The sequence below is a fragment of the Chrysemys picta genome, chromosome 3 (genome assembly GCF_011386835.1).
Source record: "Chrysemys picta bellii isolate R12L10 chromosome 3, ASM1138683v2, whole genome shotgun sequence".
In the NCBI taxonomy this organism is placed as follows: domain Eukaryota; kingdom Metazoa; phylum Chordata; order Testudines; family Emydidae; genus Chrysemys; species Chrysemys picta.
In genome coordinates, this window is record NC_088793.1 from 23,683,961 (window position 1) to 23,700,421 (window position 16,461).

The 16,461-nt window shown below is 43.1% G+C and overlaps 1 protein-coding gene across 4 annotated transcripts in view; it reads left to right on the forward strand.

The window, feature by feature from the left end:
- Positions 1-1,018: 1,018 nt before the first annotated feature.
- Positions 1,019-16,461, forward strand: part of LDAH (lipid droplet associated hydrolase) — a 183,642-nt gene continuing 168,199 nt past the window's right edge. For 2 of the 4 annotated variants that reach the window (XR_010599388.1, XM_065587611.1), the window contains exons 1-2: positions 1,297-1,539; positions 15,328-15,486. Coding sequence is in view for 3 of the 4 variants with exons in the window: in XM_065587611.1 (XP_065443683.1) it covers positions 1,509-1,539; positions 15,328-15,486 (190 nt within the window). In the remaining variant the exon portion in view is untranslated. Of the gene's footprint in view, positions 1,540-15,327; positions 15,487-16,461 lie in introns of all 4 variants that reach the window. The other 2 variants (XM_065587612.1, XM_065587613.1) reach the window with 2 other exon arrangements.

Genomic DNA, 16,461 nt, shown 5'->3' on the forward strand with positions numbered 1-16,461 from the left:
CACTATGTTTGCCCTTTTCCAGTCTTCTGGAATTTCTCACGTCTTCCATGTCTTTTAAAAGATAATCACTAATGGCTCAGATATCTCCTCAGTCAGCTCCTTGAGTATTCTAGGAAAGATGTAGTTTAAATTTAGAGTGGAAAATTCCAGTAGGTTCCAACAGCGTATGTTTTTCTGACAGAAACTTTCATTTCTATTTCCCTGTAGAAAAAGTGTTCTCTTAAATGAAAAACATGCACTGTCTTGAAATGTGACCATCGTATGACTGCAATTGGGGCATTTTTGGGGCCGAGGGTGAAGAGGTAGAGGTGTGTGTGCGCTGGGGACTGAACTGGGGTGGCCAGAGATTTTGTTAAATTAAAAGCGCTATCATAGGTTAATTTAATTGGCATCTACGTTTTAGGGTAACAATGCCATGTAATTTTTAAGTCCTGTACCATATTTACTTTACAAATTACACCCGGGCAATAGCACAGGCTTTTAACTGATAGTGTTTTCAATGTATATCACTGCATCTAGCTTTCTGCTGACAGTCAAGATTTGTAATCCGGGGACTACAAGATAGTACTTTGATCAGGAGTAGACTAGGGCCCAGGTTGCCCTTTGAACTTTTTGATAAACTGAGCCTCAAAAAAGGAAGCAAGATAATGCCAGTCATCAAACTATGGATTCCAGAAAGGGAAACTTTAGTCAGAGCTGCTCATAATTCTCAAATGTCCCTCATTTGAAGGAATCTTATTCATTATAATCCCAAGATTACTACAAATTTTGTGTCCACTCTCTTTTATTGCTAAAACTAATTAACAATTAATAAAAAAATATGAAACTGAAGATATAGAAAGAGGTCCTCATATGAAAGGAAGGAATCCCACAGCATTTTAAGTTCTCTGCATGAATAATTTTTGTGTCCCTCTTTTTGAGTCTGTCACATAGTGTTTTTGGGCCTTGATGGGTTAAAAAGTACTGCCAGTCACCCTGGGGCAGGTCCCAGACAGGACACCTTCGGGCACTGCTAGTCACTGGAAAGGAGCATGCAGGTTGCACCGGTGGGGTTTCTTTTCCCCTGTGAGGATATGCAGGCAGTCAGGCCATGCTGCCAAGGGCTCTTTGCAGGGTGGCAGTAGGGTCATGCATTGGGGTGCCAGTGCCCCTGTGTGGGATATGCAGGAGGGTGCCAGGTGGCTGCTGCTGTCCCCGAGGGCTACGCCAGCCATCCAGTGGACAGCCTGCTGCCACCATGGGAACCCTATCCCAGGGACCTAATTCCAGCCGTCAGCGGGGCGCCCTGGTGGGGGGAGAGGGATGCGCTGGCGCCATCATATCCCTGGACGCCCATCCCGCCCAGAGCCTCTGGAGAGACGCGTCGCGCGGCCGTGACACAGCGCGCGCCAGGCTTCCCCGCCCCGCCCCGGTCTCTGAGCTTTCGCTGCCGGACGGAAGAAGCCGGGACGCACCCTCCTTCCGCCCGGCCTGGCAGACGCTGCTCGGCAGCCGGCGCGTGCAGCCCAATGACCGCGGACATGCTGGGCGCGGGGGAAGGTACGTGCCCGGGGGGTCCGGCCCGGGGCTTTCCATCCATGCTCCCGAGCGGGGCGGCCGGCTCGGCTGCTGCCCAGCGCTTTCCTACTAGGGTGGGGCCCTGATCCCGGCCTCCCGTGCCATGCATGGGGATAATGCAATGGGAGCTGCCGTGCAGGGGACCCTGCTGCCGGCAGGGTGGTCAGTGCAGGGCTCCGTAGCTGTGCAGGGGATAACGCTGCTGGTGGTGTCCTGATAGCAGATCAATTCCAGTTCAAGATAATACCCAAAGAACGGCGCATGCAAAGCACTGCTCGTGTAAAGAGCAACGCTTCTTTGCAGGCTGGTGCTGCATGTAGACGATTATCATAGCGGAAGAAACAACACTGCCTTACCGAATGATGTTGCATGCAGTGTATTCTCATACAACAATGGTACAAGAAAAAAATACTCATTGTAGCAATGTATTGCCTACAATAATAGTGCTGGAATAATACATTATAGAGTAATATTGTGTACAGTAATTCTTACACAATGATGATGCAGATATACTAATTGTGGAATAATACTGCATTAAATTTCTCATGTTATAACAATATTGCAAGAACTAATTTTATGCAGTTAGGCATTCCGTAAAATCGATGTAGTAATATTACTAGTCGTAATATTTTTTCTGTGATATTACTAATTCTAAAGGTAAAATCTCTCAGAATATTTGTTATGTAAGTAGTCTCTTAAATGTACATGATGCCTCTATAAAACAAGAAGAAAAACTCCATGGCCCAACTCCCTATAAACAAAAGGTGGGACTTTCCAGGAGGGAGGGAGGAGGAATGGGGATGCTGCGCACTTAGGGGAGGAGGCAGAGAAGAGGTGGGGCTGGGGCAGGGATTTGGGGAAGGGGTTTGAATAGGGGCAGAGAGGGGGCGGAGTTGGGGCAGGGCCTCATGGAAGGGGTGGAGTGGGGGCAGGGCCGGGGGCGGAGGGGGGGGCTTTAACAGAAGTAATTCTAAAAGTAAATGCATGTTTTGTCATTTGAGTGAGGTGTATTACTGAGTGCTTATATTTTATTAAAACCCTCTTCGCATTACAGTTTTAAAAAGGTTAATACATTGACTTTTAATAAACTGCTGAGCTAGAATTGATATGCAAACTAGACACAATCAACTCCGGTTTGAATAAGGACTGGGAATGGCTGAGCCATTACAGACATTGAATCTGTCTCCCCTTGTTAGTATTCTCACACTTGTTATCTAACTGTCTGTCTGTACTAGGCTAGCTTGATTATCACTTCAAAAGTTTTTTTTCTCTTAATTAATTGGCCTCTCAGAGGTGGTAAGACAACTCCCACCTGTTTATGCTCTCTGTATGTGTGTATATATATCTCCTCAATATATGTTCCATTCTATATGCATCCGAAGAAGTGGGCTGTAGTCCACGAAAGCTTATGCTCTAATAAATTTGTTAGTCTCTAAGGTGCCACAAGTCCTCCTGTTCTTCTTTTTATATTACTCTTAAAGCTTTTAGTGATGCGGCCCTCAGGCCAATGTAGTAGTCCTCATGTGGCCCTCGTGGTGATTTGAGTTTGAGATCCCTGCACTAAGCCAAGTCAGGAGCCTAGGCTCCCTATACAATGCTCAGGGAGAGAGAGCGAACTTAGAACGCAATGCACAAAAGCTTGCTCACTAGGTGTGGAGCTCCCTAAACTAGCCAGTGGGAGACACCGATGGCAGGGATGTGTCCTAAGCCAGTAGTTCTCAACCAGGGGTATGTGTTCCCCTGGGGCTACTCAGAGGTCTTCCAGGGGGTAGCAACTTATCTAGATATTTGCCTAGTTTTACAACAGGCTACATAAAAAGCATAGCTAAGATGATATCCCTCGGCCCACGCCGCTTCCCGCAGCTCCCATTGGCTTGGAACGGCAAACTGCGGCCAGTGGGAGCTGCGATTGGCCGAACCTGTGGACAAACCATCCCGGCCCGCCAGCAGATTTCCCTGATGGGCCGCGTGCCAAAGGTTGCCGATCCCCAAATTAGTGCATGAGTCCTGAATCGGAAGCGAGTTTGTGCTCAAAGAGAAGGGCAGGGTGTGGAACATGTAGTAAAAAAGAGAGAGGGAAGAAGGCTTCAGATAGAGGATAATTGAGAGAGGAGGAATGAAAACTAAGGTTGAGAATGAGGGCCACATTCTCTTTTCTTGAGATAGGAGAGATTGATTTGCCACCAGGAAAATAATTGCTAATGAAGAGGGATGGAAGTTAGGCCCAAAGTAAGAGTTAAATTGAAGCGTCTATAACTCTGCAGTATGATAATTGCTTCCCCTCCTGCTACTCCTTGTAAATCACCATCCCCTCTTAAGACAGAGTGAGAGAAGAATTGTATTCTGTCCTTTGTGCTCCGATCTTCCTCTCTTAAAGCGTTGACCACTCTTTCACTCAGATCTCTCCATCAAACACACTTTTCTCTGATAGAAACTTTCATTTCTATTTCCCTGTAGAAAAAGTGTTCTCTTAAATGAAAAACATGCACTATCTTGAAATGTGTCCATTGTATGATGGTGATTGGGGCATTATTTGGACTGAGGGTGAAGAGGTAGAGGTGTGTGAGCGTTGGGGACTGAACTGGGCTGGCCAGAACTTTGTAGGGTTCCTGTAACGGGAGGAGCCCAGTGGTTGTGCCAAGATATTGGTACTTAAAGGGCTCTCCATCAGTACAGCTGGCTTGGTGTGCTGGAAAGCTGAGCCATCAGCTTCAAGCCTGGATGCCTGGGCTTGAATATATCGCGCCCAGGAGCAAAGTCGTAGGAGTTGAGTCTCGTTGCCAATGTAGTGGCATGTCAATGACTCCCAGTGACATTACTGCCTTGAAGTGCGAAGGAAACCCTTCAAGCAACAGTACCATAGTACAGAAGCACTGAACTACTCTCTACTTCAGGCCACCTGCTCAGCCGCAGTATTCCCACATACAGTCTCCCTTTACCCCAACCCATGGATCATCAGGGCAGATAACTTCTCTCCTCCACCTCTGATATACACCATCCTCTTCAACTCGTATCCCATTTTTCTCCCATCTCTGTCATTCACGTCCCTATTTGTTATCTGTATAGTGGTAGTACCTAAAAGCTGTGGTCATGGACCAAGACCCCATTGTGCTAGGTGCTGTGCACCCTTACAGCTTCACTTGCACATCATGCTTCCTCTTCCCATAATTCCAACACAGATGTCCCCCATGCTTCTCTGAGGGCCCACAGCAACCCCACATGATCCCTGCTACTCATCATGCTCCCTGTCACAGGGTGGCTGGCCCCTCTCTGTGAAGTAGGTCCAGCATCCCTGTACCAGAGCAGTTCTCCCATTTGGCCAGCTAAGGGGGTGGGCTAGCACCTGGGGTCTATGGAGTATCAGAGAGACAGCTAGTGAATAGAATCAGTGAGGAAAGGGCAGCTGAGAACTTCCAGAGACTGTATGTTTGGGACCTACAAGAAGGCTGAAGGTAGGAGAGCAGCAAGAGGGGTTTGCTGAGTGGTGGTCCCCAAGTCAGAGAATTAGAGATAGAGGGATGAAGGCAGGAGGACCAGTAGCCGAGGGAGGTGCCTGCTGGTTCTAAGCCAGAGAGCTGGAACCAAGGGCCAGAGAGGGCTGAATGCGGGGCAGCAGAGTTCACCTGCTGACCTCTCCAGGGGCGGAAAGCTGAATCCAGAGGAACTATGAGAGGGCAGGAGGGGTAAGGGATGCTCCCCTGGCAAGGAGGCTCCCCAGCAGAGAGGCTGTGAGGGTTCTCATTGGGAAAAGTGGGGTTGCACTCCAGTTGGAAGGGTGAAGGTGGCTGTTCTGGTACAAGGACAGGGGAGGATTGACAGAGAGTGTGAGCATGTTTGAAGATGCCGGTGTGTGATGTATGGGATGTTACTGGATGAGATATTGGGTGATCTTAATGACTGTTTGCACTGGGGTGAGAAATGAACTATATGTGTTGAGACTTCATTCAGGATTACATAAACTGTGTCTGGTAATAAACCGTGTGGATGGACTAGAGGATAAGCTTGCATGGAGTTATTGGGTTATCTGAGAGAGGAAACTGAGGCACAGATGCCTGTCAGGCTGTGTTCTGCCACAGAAGGGTGCTCCAGATGGGGCTGCCCAGTGACACTCCTCTCCCATGTTTAGCTCTTAAACGTTTAAACCAATTGACTCTGGTACTACTGAGTCTGGGAGGGAAGTAGGAGGGGCATGGTAAGCAGCAAGAATATGCCCGTGTTTGGGATGAGAGTGGAAATATGTGGGCTGTGGATGGTAGAAGGGGAGTTATTTGAGGTTTATGAGAGGGGTGTTGGATGTGTTTACTGCTTATTTCCTTGCTTTTCATGGTGTGTTTGGTTGATATGTGGAATACAGCATAATTTGACACCACACACAAACAAAAATAAAATAAAAATGGTTAACTTTTAAGTCTTTCTTCATAAGTACAGCTCCTGTTGTTGTAGTTGTGGGACTGAAAGATGTGCAGAAAGAAATCCCCTATTTGTCCACAGGCAGCAACAATGTGAGCTTCCCTGCTCTGCTTTGCCAAAGTGCTTTTGTGCCCATTCAAATATTGGCCTCTGCTGAGACTGCCCAAAGAGAACCAACCACTGGTAGTTTTTTTTCACATGGACATTTGTTCACAAGAACTGGAGTGAGACCAGCTACTCATTATGGCCCTGATAGTAATGGCTTTATTTCATTCATCACTGATCTTGGTTGGATTTGAACCAATAATTGAAAGGTGAAGAATTTGTATTTGGTTGAAAATCCTCTGAGTGATTCTTGCAAGTTAAGCCTGCAGCCAAGTAATGGCATCACATAGCAGTTTGACTGTAATATCAGATAGAGGGGCAGTTACTATACGTGGAAAGGGAGATTGTTAGGGCATAATTCTTATTTCACTTACACTATTGTAATTTGGACTAGATTAAAGGTACATCAGTGTAAATGGGAGGAAAACTGGGTATATAGTAGAAATAACAATCTCCTCCTGGTGGGTAACTGGATTCCCCTAAATACTATAATCTGTCATCTAGAGTCAATGGAGCAATCCGGATTTATGTCAGCTTTACATGTAGCCCTGATGTTTTGTGTTTGTTTTGTTTTTACAGGACCAGGTTAAAAAAAACACCCAAATTTCTTCGCTGACAATATTCAGCAGCCTGGAGTTAAAACCATGGGCTCATGCAATATTATTACTGAGGATTGTTTCACGGGCAGTTTTTATTAGATACTAGTGTTTGGTATAAGTTCTTATCTGCTTAATTGTCTTTCCTTCTAGCATCCATTTTTGCTTCCAAGCTGATACTACAGCATGCACATGCTATGAAATCAAAGTCCTGCTGTATTAAAACAGTAGCAAAAAAAGGCACTGTAAGCAACAAGACATGTTTCTGGTCTAACAATCCAAACTAAATTTGTTGCATTCCTTCGTTTTTGGTCTGATTCATGAACTGATCCCTCAAATCCTATTCATGTCAGTGGTCCTCATTCATGTCCCATTGGAGTTCTCAAGTGAAATTCTGGCCCCAGTGAAGTCAAAAGGAGTATTGCAATTGACTTCACTGGGTCCAGAATTTCACTGCTCCTATGAGACTTGCTTCTGTGAATAAGATATTGTAGGATCGGATTATATTTAAACTCTTCAGAACAAGGCAGCTAGACCAGATTTTGAACTCTGTTGCCCAGGTGTAAATCCCAGCTAATACCACTGACTTTCTAACAAAGCAACTACAATGTACTGAAGTTTGTAGATTTGTGAGTGTTGAGCAATTTAATAAAGCAAGGGTAATGCATCCTTTATTTTGACAATCATTAGGTTTAATTATTTATGTACTGGTCACTCGGTTGCAGAATATTTGAAAATAATGCAGAAGAATGAGCCCTTCCTTGAGTTACTGTGCTATTGAAGAATCTTTGAGGAATGGGGAGGAATTACTATTTCTATTTGCATATTTGCCAGATGTTGATTAGCAAGGATCTGCTGTAATTAAAACATAAGTATATTTGTCAAAATAAATGAGCAAAGTTATAGTGCAATATCCTTGATCCACTTCCTGCATTTTTTCACAGATTTTGCACAATTCGATAATTTGCAAAGGGACTTCCAATCATTACTATGAATTTGTAAGATCTGTTTTGTTTTATTAATGATTAAGTCAAACCCAGAAAAAGTTTTAAACTGAACCGTTTTTTAAAACAAATTGTTTTTCTTCACTCAAACTCTTTTGGTCGTATGCAGTTGCTTGTTGTGTCTTGCAACTTTATTTTAGAAAAATGTGTATTGACACAGTTGTTCATTTTAAAATAAGTACGAGCAAAGCATTGCATTAACTCACACTATAGAGGAGATATAAGAAAATGACTGGGAAAATCAGGTTTTGGTCCTACTGAATCAGTTAGGGTTCCTTAAAGTAAACTGTGAAACAAAAACCAAAAAGTGTTGACTGTGCCTTTTACTGCACGTTGGATACTTAAAATCAACTTCATGATCTTTTGTGGGTAAATCAGGGCCTAGTGTTGGGAACTCTGGGTTCTATTTGTCTTTTAATATAGGATTCTTTTGCCCTTTAGAAAATCATGTCTGCCTTCTATTTTACAGAGAGAGAAACTAACACCACTCACCTCCTGTGGTTGCTATGAGGCTTCATTCATTCATATTTGTAGAATGCCTTGAGATCCTAATATAGAAGATGCTGTATGAGAGTAAAATGTACAATGAATCTGTAACCCCTTGGGACTTCATGCTTATCGCTGTGCTGCTTAACACACCCACACAGAAATTCAGGACAGCAGTGGAGAACAGAGCTCAGATGTTATTGCTGAAAAAGTATGCAGGCCACCCATACCCCTTGAGCTATCAGAAACTCTTCATTAACGCTATTTAAAAGAAAACATTGCTCTCCCTCCCCCTCTCCATCCCCCTCCCCCATTCATTGCAATGAAAATTTAATTTGCTTACAGTCTAGTTCTGGTCAGGGCCAGCTCCAGGCACCAGCTTACCAAGCAGGTGCTTGGGGCAGCCACTTCGGAGAGGGGCGGCACGTCCAGCTGTTCGGTGGCAGTTCAGCGGACGGTCCCTCACTCTTGCTCGGAGTGAAGGACCTCCCTTCGAATTGCCGCCGCAGATCGCGATCGCGGCTTTTTTTTTGTTTTTGTTTGGCTGCTTGGGGCGGCCAAAACCCTGGAGCCGGCCCTGGTTCTGGTGGAACTCTGGACCTCATATAATCTGTATTGCTGACTCATTGTTTCAATTTAAATTGGAGCCTACAGTCTGTTTTTCTACTTATTACCCTCATTTTCTTTTGATATTATGTTTTATGTACAGTACTTAGGTACTCTGAAACAGCACTTCATGAACATTTCAGTAAGTTTACATTTCCGTATCACTTACACCTTTAAGTAGAAAAAAAGTATTTTTTTCCTCCATCCAGATCTTGGCCTTCTCTACACACAGTTTGAACTGTGATTTAATTAAAATCCAGTTTAGACATTGATGTAGTTAAATTGGTGCAATGCCCCTTGGTATAGATATTCCTATTTCAAATTAAAAGTGTCCACACAAAGGGTGGCTGCACCAATTTCACATAAATTGATTTAGTACTCCAACTGTGTTTAGACCCGTCGTTAATGTTTTAAGAAAGGCCTGAGATCTGGATCTTAGATTGGAAGAATGTAAGGCCTAAACTAATGCTCATTGAAGCTAATGATGGTTTGCTCATTGATTTCAGTGAGCTCTTGACTGGCTCTGTTGTATTTCAATGGAATGTATAGGACCAGCATTAAAGGTATTAACATGACTCTGTAACTGTCCAACATTAAACAGTTTTAACCCAGGTTCAGCATTTGGTATACAGCAGGGGTAGGCAACCTATGGCACACGTGCCGAAGGCGGCACACGAGCTGATTTTCAGTCGCACTCACACTGCCCGGGTCCTGGCCACCGGTCTGGGGGGCTCTGCATTTTAATTTAATTTTAAATGAAGCTTCTTAAACATTTTAAAAACTTTATTTACTTTACATAAAACAATAGTTTAGATATTTATTATAAACCTATAGAAAGAGACCTTCTAAAAACGTTAAAATGTATTACTGGCACGCGAAACCTTAAATTAGAGTGAATAAATGAAGACTCGGCACACCACTTCTGAAAGATTGCTGACCCCGGTATACAGAAACCTCAACCTGCTCAGTGTCATGGCAAATACACCATTAAAAATATTTAAAACCCTTTATTAAGGATACAGAAAAAAGAGTGAGGGGAGAGAAAAGGTTAAAGCATTTGAAATATAGAGTATTAAAAGTAAGACTTTTATTTTAACAACATCCCTTGTTTCCTTTCTCTTTAGCTGGAGAGAGTCTTCAGATGGGGAAAAAACCCTTAGCTGGTAATAACTGTCCTTTTTTGGGGAAAAAGAGAAAAAGTTACTTGAGATGGGCTGAAACTGTTGTTATCGCGGTCGTTGTTTAATGTCTGATTCCATTTCCTAGAAGATAGAACAAGGCAAACACGCATAAGATGGGAGAGAAAAGAGCAGAACAGCAAAGATAGAAAATGCAGCTTCTACCTCTGGTATTGACTGTAGTAGCGAAGGTATAGTAAAATACAGGCACAGTGCATGGTTTTATCAGCCATTCTGAGACCTGGCAAACTTGTACCATTATCGAACTATTTAAGACATTGTTTTTAACTGCCTCTTTGGTCATATGCTTACAGCAGTGTTGCAAAATATACAGGCTGTTTTGGCTAAACCGGACTTCTGTTAAACAGGAGGCAAAAGGAGAGAGATAGGAAAGAGAAGAAATAAGGTGGGGAAGGAAAAGGACATAAGGTGGGAAGGTGGGGAGAGCGACTAAACCTCACATGTGAGATGGTGTTTGGGATTTAGCCAGAGTTGGTGATGTCAATTGAGTTCTGTCTTTATTCCGATCTGGTCAAGACATCTCCTGGGATTAGGATGATGAAGGCCCAGTGATGTTATGCTGGATCCTGTGGTCCCAGGAGATGTTGGAGGATGAGGTGGGCCGTCATAATGGAAAGTTCACTCCTTTCTAGTCTTTCAGTTGATGATGATGATAATAATAATAATATTGAGATATACCTATCTCATAGAACTGGAATGGATGTTGAAAGGTCATCGAGTCCAGCCCCCTGCCTTCACTAGCAGGACCAAGTACTGATTTTTGCCCCAGATCCCTAAGTGGCCCCCTGAAGGATTGAACTCACAACCTTGGGTTTAGCAGGCCAGTGCTCAAACCACTGAGCTATCCCCCCCCATGATAATAGTTGCATCCGCCTCCCAACGTCTTTCTTTTTTAAAGGACCCCAAAAGGGAGTGATGGCTGGAATTGCCCATCCCTTCATTATTTTGTTCACCAGTTAGGCCTCTTTTCCGACTCATCATATTTGGTTCCCGGATTTCCAGTTCCACACTTCTTTTGTTTACCAGACATCATCTTAACACAGTCCTCGAGTTATCTCAATAGGCTTTTTCATTTGGTTTAATTCAGTCTTTGTCTTGCTTTTGCACCTTTCCCCATCGACATTCATTGTTATAAGTAATTGTGACACTTTATGAACGTTCACTTGTTTTTCACAGTTGAGCTTACGTTTAGGGTAAACTTGTAGGCCCATTTATCACAGTAGCCCCTGTGATGGTTCTCAGGGAACCCAAGACTGAGAGTCACCTTGTTACCCCTCTGCCTATAGTGTGAGAGGGTCTTGCTTGTGCTTACCTGGGTGTTGGCTCCTTGACACCACCAGCTTGTTAATCACCCAAGCACACTCTTCTGGGCTATGCCAGCTCTTTCTTTGCCTTTTGGATTAACAGTGGGTGCACTCCAGTCCCTGACTTCTTTTGAAGTGTTTCCCTGTAGTGTTCAGCCCTTTCTCCACTGGACACAAATACCAGGTCTGCTGACCCCAAAGGACCACTATACACACCAGCTTGTAGAATTCAACTCAGGATTATCACCTTGCTTAATGTTACAGCACATAGATATATGAATAGTGAAAACGAGAATAGGTTTATTATCAAAGATTTAAATGTTAGTGAGTCAGAATATTGGCAACAAAAGGTTGCATGTAAAACAAAATCATAACATGCTTTCTAGAGACTAAACTTTAACAGGTTTAAAAGGAAGTATTTCTTCACACAACGCACAGTCAACCTGTGGAACTCCTTGCCAGAGGATGTTGTGAAGGCCAAGACCATAAAAGTGTTCAAAAAAGAACTAGATAAATTCATGGAGTTTAGCTCCATCAATGGCTATTAGCCCGGATGGGCAGGGATGATGTCCCTAGCCTCTGTTTGCCAGAAGCTGGGAATGGGCAACAGGGGATGGATCACTTGATGGTTACCTGTTCTGTTCATTCCCTCTGGGACACTGGCACTGGCCACTGTTGGAAGACAGGATACTGGGCTAGATGGACCTCTGGTCTGACCCAGTAGGGCTGTTCTTATGTTACGTTAACCTCCTATCTCAAGAAATTTATCTCACCCCCAAAAGTCCTCTGCAGCATTTCGACCAAGGTTGGCTGATATCCCATTTTCATCAGTGTAAACGCATTACCCATTTACTTCATAAGTGTAGGAAAAGAGCGTGTCTTCTTTGCTGTCTCCTTATACTCTCCAAAGTACATAGAGACAGTATAACCACCCAGGGCTTCTTTTTCCTGAGTGCTTGTTCTCTGTTGACTTCATCTATAAATGGGTATCCATTATGTTAGTTTTCAGTGTTTGATTTACATCTGACACAGAGAAAGGTGAATAAAGACCTCTTGTCTGACAGAAAACTTGTTTTTGTTTTTTAATTCTTGTGGTGGCTCATACCTTGATACCTCTAAGACCTCACATGGCATTCTTTGGTGAAACAGAATATATATACCAGAATCAGGACATTGCTGTAACCTCTTTGCCAGTTGGCATTAAGGGTTTCTTGGGTAACATCCCCAAGTGATGATATATATATAAAATAACATTGAAACAGGGCCAGGCTTATGACTTTACAAGTCTTTTGGTTTGACAAATGCACCTGCCATTTCTTGATAAATGATCCTTCTGGCAAACATTCGCGTGTATGTCATAGTTCATGTTGATGACATTTTTATTCATAACTAGTGAGTTGATGAACACACACACCTTTTTGACTAATATTACAGATGTGTCTAGAGGTGAACAAAAGCTCCTGGTTAACAAAATTATCCAGTTCCCAGGTGACAGCCACTTGGATACTAGAAAGTGTCTAAATGATGAATATACGTATTGGTTGTTATGTTTGTGTGGCCCTTATATTTTCATATTATAGTGCATTGTTTTCTTTTCCATTGCTGTATTCAGACAATTAAAGAATTAAGAAAACACATTAAAATTAAATTTTGACACAGATATATAATTTGAACAAGCCAACGTAGCTTTAGACGATGAAGACCTTTCCTTGTATCCTATAAATATTCCCAGACAAAAACGACATTATAGTGAGTTTGAGGGTACGCACAACGCTGGGAGGCAGGGTACTGGACTGTGGCCTAAGAAATGTGGATTCTATTTCCAGTTTGACCGTTGACTGGCTGTGATGTTGGGCAAGTAACTTCTCCGATGCTTTCCTCTGCCACCCTTTATCTGACTTGTCTATTTAGATGATGAGGTCTTCAGGGTAGGGACTGTCTCTTACTATCTGTTTGGACAGCACCTACTACAATGAGGGCTCTGATCTCAGTTGGGCCTTACTTGAATACAAATTATAGATGATGATGGTAACACACATCAGTATGTCATGCTGATATCACCTCCCATTCCGTGTTTAGTGAAATTGGTATGTTAGTCTTGTTGAGCCTGTCATGGGGTGCATTCACTGCAGGTGGAGCGCTGGGGATTAGCTCTTTCCAGATGTGAGGCCCCCTTGTGCTGCTCACCGCACGCCTGGCTGCTGCTTTCTCTCTCACTCTCTGAGGCTCAGGGTGCTCCCTCTTTGTGACTTGGCCCTCCAGTCACCTCACTGTGCATGTTTCCCCATTCCGGGGTAACAAAGGCTTTCCTTACCAGCAGTCTTAGGCAGTCTTCCCATTCACTGCCCCATGGGACTGCTTCCCCAGGTGCTGGTATGGGAACCCAGGCCCACCCTCTGTTCCGGGTTCCAGCTCAAAGACCCTCTAATGAGCAACTGAGGTCTGTCCCATTCTGGACCTTACTGCCTTTCACCTGAACCTTTTCTAACCTTCTGGTTTCCCTCCTTCCCTGGGTTTGTCAGAACTCCCTCCTCCCTTTAGGCTACTTGTTTCTATAGCCCCAAACAGACCTCCCTTCTCCCATGGAGTGATTGCAGAATACCTCCCTGCAGCCCCTCTCTGCTATCAGCTCCCTGGCTTTATAGAAGCCCTGACTGTTGCTGCAGAAGTGAGCTTCCCCTAATTAGGTCCTTTCTCTCGGCCTAAATTCTTCCAGTTTGTAGCCTAATAGGTTAATTGGCCTAACTGGCTTCCATAAACCCCATCAGGGTAAGTGTGGGGTGTACTGTAATGCCTAAGGGGGGAAATATTCTCTCTCCTGTGTTTTTTTTTCCCCCAGTTTGTTTTTAGTGTACAGTTGTGCCTAACCAATGAACTGTTTCTTTCCTTTTAGACAAGGATCTGCCCATTATAGCCACCTGGGTAGAACCTTGCTCCCACACAGAGCTACCTCGAGTTCCATGGCCTGCTTGCTTGGATCTGAATGCAGGATCTGGTTCTTAGCTAGTCAGTTTTCCACTGTTAGTTTTGTTTTGGGACTTTGCACTCAGTTTCAGGGAAGAGGAAAACATTCTTTAAAAAGTTAGGAATATGTCATGTAAAATCCATAAAAACTGACAAAGGGAACTCGGAGACAGAAGCAGTAACTTAAAGTACTTAAGACCAGATTTGATGCTGACCGCTTCACTTTAACGGTGATGCTGTGTTACTTCTGTTACTTGGTCAGTACTGTCCACTTGCAGTCATGTCTTGTCTTGTTATACAACATGTATCATCTTCAGTATTAAAGTTTTCCACTTGTGGCTCTCAAAGCACCTTATAAACATTGTCATTTGCCACAGCTCTCCTTAACTCTCCTTATCACCATTCTATGATTGTATGGTGTGAGAAACTGAGGCACAGAGAAGTTATTGAATGATTTGCCCAAGAAGTCACACAGGGAGTTTGGAGCAAAGCATCTTTTGTGCATTAGCATAGAACCCAGTTGTCTTACTATGGCCACAGTTCAGGAAGTACTTAAGCACATGCCTGGCTTTAAGCATCTGAGTCAGTGGGGTTACTCACATTGTTGAAAGTTGATCTTGTTGAATGAGGACGTCCTTGTCCTGTTTTAGTAAATATAAAGTAATCCTTCTCTGTTATCTGTTTCCTGCTATTGGACTCAAAGTAAAAACTGTAAATATATAGCTTTGGGGGTGATTTCTCCCTGTCCAGAAAACCCCCATTAGTCTTTGCACTAGCAGCTTTGCAATATGAGATGTATTGCAAGATGGATGGACCCAGAGGTGTAGCAGGTGTAACAGTTGTACTGTGTTATGGCCTGATTGATCAATGTGTATGTCAGAGTCATGCACCCCCAATTTAGTGGCCTCTGTATCTTTATACAAATGTCTACAATATACTGTCACTGAATCAGGTTGTTGTTTAGTTGAACACTGGACATGGGAACTGGGTTTCTTTGGTTATTTATGATTTAATGATCGTGTGTGTAGTGCTGTGGTGCTAATTATACATAGATAATTACTGATATGTTATAACAGCATCTTGGTCTGTTTTGCAGAGAGCACAAGATCAGGATCAGAAGAGCAAGTCCCTCTGTATGAAGAATTTATTTACTGTTGTGGAGCTGCTACTCAGGTCTTAAAGTGTGGGCCCTGGAAAGACCTCTTGGAAACTGAAAGTAAAACTCTCCCCAGGCTCTTATTTCTCATTATTCCAGGTAAGTTTAGAAAAAATGCAAAGCTCTAATTAAAAGGACACTGGCAGGTTAAAATTAAATATGACAAAATTACCCAATTCGTCACACAGGGAGTTTGAGGTAGTTGCAGGAATAGAGCCCAAACTCCTGATGCTTTAATCACAAAATCATCCTTCATCTGTTTTTTTATGATCTATATTACAAGTAGTGCTTTACATGAATAAAACTGAAAATTTACAAAGTCTGATGTGCTCCTTATGCTGTTCACTTGCTTTCTGCATCATATTTATCTTGTAAAGTTAACAAACTAACAGATGTTAGTCTATAAGGTGCCACAGGACTCTATTGCTTTTTACAGATCCAGACTAACACAGCTACCCCTCTAATATTTATCTTGAACAGTTGAAGCAGGCAGGGCAGTTTTGCTTCTCTTCCTTGTCAGTTTCACTTTGCAGCTCTTGTCCTTTAGGGTAATGCTGCCTCGTCAGTCTTGCACACATGTCCAGTGGATGATTAAATTCACAGGGAAGAGTTTCAATTGCAATTTAAAAGAAAATAATTGATGAAAATAATTTCTTCTTATGAGAGTTTTGTAATATTTTTCTTTAAAAAATCCCAGATTTTCAGCCTAAACTACCCTTTACATCAACTGATATAACAAATATCCAAGATTATTACTTAAATTACACTATTAAATTTTGTACAAACAAAACTATTAACACTTGCCAGATTAAATAGAGTTAAGATTTAAGAGCCAAAATCTAGCTTCATTGAAATCAACGGGAGTTTTGCCATTGACATTAGTGGAAGCAAGAGTTGTTCTCTAGTGATCCAGTATAGCATGACAATTATAATTATGTTGAGTGACTTCAATAGTGATTGCTTATATTGGCTTGGGGGGCAACTGTTTTGGTACTTTTAACTCTCTTCTCTCCATCACAGTACTGTACTTTAGAGATAATGTTAATTGCCTGAGAGACAGTGAAGCAATGAATG